At 36.8% G+C, this 6,297-nt stretch overlaps 1 protein-coding gene across 1 annotated transcript; it reads left to right on the top strand.

The window, feature by feature from the left end:
- The first annotated feature begins 624 nt into the window (after window positions 1–624).
- On the top strand, window positions 625–2,521 carry vkorc1 (vitamin K epoxide reductase complex, subunit 1). The gene is made up of 3 exons (XM_042507283.1): window positions 625–909; window positions 1,751–1,860; window positions 2,058–2,521. The coding sequence occupies exons 1-3, from the start codon at window positions 740–742 to the stop codon at window positions 2,267–2,269; spliced, it is 492 nt and encodes a 163-aa protein (XP_042363217.1). The 5' UTR covers window positions 625–739; the 3' UTR covers window positions 2,270–2,521.
- The last annotated feature ends 3,776 nt before the right edge of the window (window positions 2,522–6,297 follow it).

Genomic DNA, 6,297 nt, shown 5'->3' with positions numbered 1-6,297 from the left:
TGTCTTTCAAAATAGCTTACATGATTAAAGGGATAATTTGCCAATTTACAACCAGCTTTGTATCAAAATAATATAGGTAGTATGTGTAGACAAATTGTGGTAAACTTTCCTCCATCTAACCAGGGCTTCAAAATCCCTCCTACCTCCTCCTTGTCATTTGGAGGTGTTTCACTGGTTCTTGGGGCTGGTGCTCAAACTACAGGCTGCACCTCCGCATTTTTCATACTGCCTGCCAACCCTGCTGCCGCCACCGAGCAAACCAAGGTTTACCAGACATAGCCTGTATGGTAACAGTTTTGGCCACTTCGATGGGGAGGGCCGCCGCCTTCAGGAGAGTTGGAAAGTTTTTTTGTTAAAAGATGAAACATTTGCATTTATGTCATTTGTATGTGATTTTTATAACCTGTATGACGCAAGAAGCAGATGGTCCCCTGGTATTTTTACATTATGTAATCTGGCCCCCTCTCAAAAAAGTTTCTACACCCCTGCCTAGACTGAAGTCCACAGTAAACACGCAGTAAACACCCCTTAATCTGGTCCAACATCTGCGCCCGGCTGTCCAATGAACGGCAGTTTCAAAAATCACCAGAACCAATCAAACGCGAGTATTTGGTTTTCAACACGTCGCCTTGACTGAAGGTTGAAATAAGACTGGAGCGGAGTTTTCCTCATCTTTTCCTCATATTTTAGTCATTTCAATTGCACTTAGAGTGTCAGCAAAACGTGTCCAGAAACAAACATGACGTTGCCGAAGTGGGAGCGAAAAGTGCGCATACTTCTGTGCGTTTTCGGTTTGTTTTTGTCTGTTTATGCGCTTCACGTCGAGCTGTCCCGAGAGAGCGACCCAGATTACAGGGCGATGTGTGACCTGGGGGAGTCTGTGAGCTGCTCCAAAGTCTTCACCTCCAGGTATGTTTTTAATTCTTTGTGTGACTGTCTCAGCTCCCCCCTGCCTTGTTGTACAGAAACATTAGACTTTTTCGACTTTTAGGCATTTTTTTAGTGACTACTGAGTCATTCGGGTTCTTGTATTTGCATGTAAAGTCTGAATATTTACTTGCAGGTCCATTCATTGCCACGTGTTAAAAGCCTCTGGAAGCAGAGGCGTACATTTCAGGGGGGCAAAGGGGGACACATTCCCCTCAATATTTAGCTAGAGCATGTGTGTTTGTCAAACCCAACAAAACCATAAAGTAGCTTTTGACTAAATTAAAGACATTAACGCCATAAACTGATGCAGAAAATGCACCCATTTGTGTTTAAAATGTCACCAGAAAGCAGGTTATAAAGTGCTGGGTGCTAGAAATTTTCTGGCCGAGTTCCCCAAAAACCCCTCATTTTAAACAGTAAGCAAATTCTCACATTTGTGTTAAAACAAAATTAAATTAAACTGAATAGCAGGTCCGACCCCTTAATTGCAACATGAAACATGAAACATAGCAGAAGACTTTTATTTTGACAAAATTCATGACATTTAAACTGATGCACTGATGCATAAATGGACACATTAAATGTCACCAGAAATGAGGAGATTAAGTGTTTCACGCCTCCCCCCGATCTATGCCCTTGTATAAAAGTGCTTAAAATCCACTTCTGTTTTACATTTTGTGATTGTAAATATTTGTCTTTTGACATGTCCTGCTCTCATCAGAAAATCTGCAGACCCATTTTTACATGAATTATATACCATTATGTAGGTTTTCTTTTCAATAATGTGTTCTGACTGTGTTTCTTTTCCTTTTTTTGGCAGATGGGGACGTGGTTTTGGTTTGGTCCAGTTCTTTGTTGCCAAAGATAGCCCTCTGAACCAGCCCAACAGTGTGCTTGGCATCATATTTTACACTCTGCAGATGGGCCTTGGTCAGTCTGCCATTGTCTTCAGCAAATTATAGTGCAGTGCTGAGTGTTTTGAGGCAGAAGAGTTTGCATTCCAGCATGTTAGCGAACCATGGCAGCGTACATTTCAGCTAAATTCACTACTGCACAGTCAAATTAACTGAAGTGAAGATTTATTTATTTATTGTACGGGCTGATCTCTTTATTTGTCTTTATTGCAGGACTGTCGCTCTCCAAAAAAGCAGCCATGTTTTTGGTCTTCTCCTCCTGGGTGTCTGTGGCCGGCTCAATCTATCTTGCATGCATTCTGGCCTTTGTTCTGGGGGATTTCTGCATGGTCTGCGTGTCAACATATATCGTTAACTTTGCGTTGCTCTACACCAACCTAAAAAGAAGGAGAGCAATTGAAGGAATGAAGGAAAAGGCAAGATAGAAAGTTCCACATGCGAAATTCAACACCTTTTTTTGTGCTGAGCTGAAGCCACACTGGATCTGAAAAGCAAATTCTCTCCCACAGTATTTTGGCGATGTTTAAGCCTGTTAAGACTTTTCAGAGAAACAGGACTGGAGATGAATCTCAGAGGATATATAAGATGATTTTTAGTACAGAAACCTCCTGAAGCAGCAGTCATATTTTGTATATCAATGTGTATTTGTGATACTGATTACACACTTTTGAATACTACCTCTTGTCTCGTGTGATTTAAGCCTGACTTGTGAATACAACAAAAGTCCCAAAAGTTGATTTGCATTAGTCCACTGTAAATTACTAGTCGGGAAAAGAAATGCATAGACCTGCAATTACTCAGTCTAACCAAAAGATGGAGCCACATGCAGGATTATCATGGCCAGTGTGGCTGCAAGTGAAGCTTTGTGTGATATTTCAAGAACACACAGAAACTACATTATTTGCCTTGCATGTGAGACTGAAAGTATCATGGGTAACACAAAAAGTCTTGTGAAATTCAAATTTATTGTCAAATCTTTAGACAATTGCACAACCTGTGCCACCCACCAACTGCCACAGGTGGGTAGACAAGTAGACCAAAGCCACACCTGCTCACTCCAGAAAACGTGTGGTTTTAGTGGTATTGAGAAATAAAGAAATTAATGTAATTCTGGATTAATACCTTTAACTAAAAACTACATTCATTAAAAAAAATTAAAGACAATATTTAAAACCAATAATTCATTAATGCATGCGCTTATGATTCCTTGTCATTTTCATCAGTTATTGTCATAATTAAAATATATGACTTTGTAAAAACAGTATCCTAGTCCCAGTCTAATGAACAATTGCCTTGTGGGAAAATGGTTGGCAACAGAACAAAACAAAAAAGTAATAGATAGACTTTTTAAATTATATCGTTTATAATAATAATAATAGTTGAAAGAAATATTTCAGTGCTGGAAAGATGGTATTTTCATAACACTAGGTTATGTGCAGAAGAAGGACACAAATACTTTTGAAGCTGGTACTATATCACCAGAGAAAACAGAGAAAAGGGGCTGCAGCCTTTGATTAAGCTCAAGTAGTAGAAAACATTAAACAACCAGAATACACTGTGCCACACTAAAACAAGAAACAAAAATGAAGAAAAAAAGTTGAATAGAAAATCATTACAAAAATGCATTCACATACATAGACAGAGGGAAAAAATTGAATAAAATGAAAAGACAAAAACTGAGCAAACAGAAAAATAATTACATTAACATCTCATAATGCCAGGTTATATCATATTATAATCATACAATAAACCAAATGTATTCATAGCTTTTTTTGTTCTTAACTTTAGCTAACAAGGTGCTATACTGTTGAAATTATTAAAACAATGCAGGAAAGTTGGTTTAATATCAGTATTAATAATAGTATAGTTTTTAATAATAGTTTTTTTCCGTCTCTGTTATTCAAAACAAAGGAAAAAGTCGACCTGTGGTGCAGGTTCTCAAACTCCTGTTACAGCCAAAGGTGCATTAAGATATGTAAATACAAAACAGACAATACAGAAACAGAATCTTGGTTTATATTTGACCAGTGCTGCCTGGTTGTATCATGAGTAGGGAAATCTGGGCGCTGGTCAAATGAGGTTGAAGTTTACCACAGTTGAGTATGAGAGATCAAAATCCAACTCAAACACTGTGAATGTGGGGCCTGCCACTATGCAACAGTTGCTGTATGTTTTAAAACTGTGTATTAACTGTAAAATAAGACAACTCAGAAAACTAAAGTAGTATGCAATTATTTGGCATAGTTTTCACATACTACTAAAACGGCATAATGGATGTCTGAAATTAGGGGGGGGGGGGGGGGGGCATGACTTTATATTATATTTATGTTATATTTTCCCTTGAGCCTCCCTGAGTGACTGGAGGAAAGTGCATGACACTCCTTGCACCATTTATAACCATATTTGTCAATAACCATATATGTCATGTATGCAGGAGCACATAATTTATTGTTTTTACATGACTGGTTTAGTGCAAATTGTTACATGTTACATTTCCTTACTGAGGTGTTTGCAGCACATGCTTTATTCGTGGAAAAATAATAATTTCTGTTATAACAGTTTTTGGCTATGATAAATGCTGATATTGTGACAATTTTCAGAAAAAAACATGTCTTTAAAACCCACCACCTCTGAACCACAGGGTTTTGGAGTTCAGAGGGTACTTTAAAATAAAAATTTAAAAAAGCCTTTAAAATTGTATGTCGCTCCCTTCAGACAAATTAAAAAACAACGTCCACCTAGTTCTTTAAACATAATTTGACACTTCTATCCCGTGTTGAAGTTTTTTAGTGACTCACCCCTCTTATCATTACTTTGGAAATCTACTGGGGAGGCCACTGAAATTAGCAACTGTTAATTCAACACTTTTCTGTAAATCGTCATTGTGGTTAAATCTCAGTCATTGTTATTATTAAAGGTCAAAAGAATGATCAATGATTCATCCATTGCGCTTTTGTTGAAGATGACTCTACAAAGTGCTTCACAATTCAGGATTAAACAGTAGCTGACAGGGGGATAATTTCTTAAATGTAAATAAAACAATTTTGAAAGTCAACACCTATAAATAAATTGAAAATGATTTTATATCAGGAGATTTTTTTAATGAAAAAAAAAAACACTGCAGATATGTAAAGGAGCTTTAATTAACTAAAATTTTATCCATCAATTAGCTTTATCACAGACTCGTGGTCCAAATAAAAGACAAGACATTACATCAAATAAGTTCCACACAAAAGCACATTAAAAACCTGATAAAAAAAAAAAGAATAAAAGTCTGTATCCTACAAACATGCAACTATAACAGTGTTTGTTCACACACCTGGAACTGTCAGCTTGGAGTGCTAAAACATATGTTTGAGAGGCCCAAGCTGATGTAAGTTCTATAGACATTAAGCAAGCAAATACACATATACATGAGAATTCACAGAACAGCTTATGTTTTAATAACTACTATAATACTATGTAATTACATTTGACTAATGATATGGATAATATAAATAAAAAGTACTTTGTGTAAGAAAGTATTTTATAAAAGTTCAAATAAAGTGCTCATGTCTAGTGTTTTTCTGATATTTGCAATGAATTAATGGCTGAATACGCTGTCACAATACGCCCTTTAAGACTTTAGTGGAGGTGAAGAGAGAAATGTGTCAGCAGCTTTTGTCAGTGTTCCTCATACCAGTTGACTTTCAGTGTGAACAGACTGCGTCACAGCAAAGCCAAAGTGACATTCTTGTCAATTTTTAGCTTCTTTTCTTATCGTCACTCATAATCCCAACCCCTCACCTAATTATTTACTCTTTCTTGTAAACTTTACAGTTTCCTTTCCAGTAAGGGAGACAATATCCCGATTAAGAACTGGTGACTCAGTTGTTTATACCATCACATCACTTTGATAAATAAAAATGATGACCAAAGACAGTGTATTAAAGGTTGAAAATGCACACATCTATAAGACATTGAAGAGGGTGCTGGAAACATAATAATGCAGGCAAATAACAGAGGAAGGTCCCCACACTTCAGCTTCCCTTGCAGCTTTTTATTGAGCTACTCACACAAGTGTTGTTTCAAGCTACTACATGCTCCTCTTCAGACTTAAAGTCTGAACATCTAAAAAAATAATTATACAGTTTATTAGTTGCTTTGGGCTGTTATTGTTACGTGTTGAATGAAATATAAAATATCCATAAAATATGTCAAATAGTCTGGGGTTGACAGTTTATTCCATGATAGAAAAGGGGTGGGAACAACTTATGAACATCTTTCCCAATTTATTGTCTATGGAGCAATTCCAGACATTATACAGTTTTGACACTCTAGTTTTGGGATATGGGGAGATTGCTCATATCAACTAATGAGCAACTTTTTGGACTGTCTTAGACCTCAGGAGTAATAAGTATAAATTGTGAAAAAAGGTGTAGTTCTCCTTTAAAGCTGGTTTTCCAGCACGGGA

The sequence above is a fragment of the Plectropomus leopardus genome, chromosome 19, assembly GCF_008729295.1.
Source record: "Plectropomus leopardus isolate mb chromosome 19, YSFRI_Pleo_2.0, whole genome shotgun sequence".
In the NCBI taxonomy this organism is placed as follows: domain Eukaryota; kingdom Metazoa; phylum Chordata; class Actinopteri; order Perciformes; family Serranidae; genus Plectropomus; species Plectropomus leopardus.
This window is presented reverse-complemented; position numbering and strand designations above follow the sequence as displayed.

Excerpts from the sequence above, each read along its gene's own strand:
- vkorc1 (XM_042507283.1), top strand. The coding sequence starts at position 740 with ATGACGTTGCCGAAGTGGGAGCGAAAAGTGCGCATACTTCTGTGCGTT. Across the intron at positions 910-1,750 it reads TCCAAAGTCTTCACCTCCAG|ATGGGGACGTGGTTTTGGTT; the intron begins GTATGTTTTTAA and ends TTTTTTTGGCAG. Across the intron at positions 1,861-2,057 it reads CACTCTGCAGATGGGCCTTG|GACTGTCGCTCTCCAAAAAA; the intron begins GTCAGTCTGCCA and ends TCTTTATTGCAG.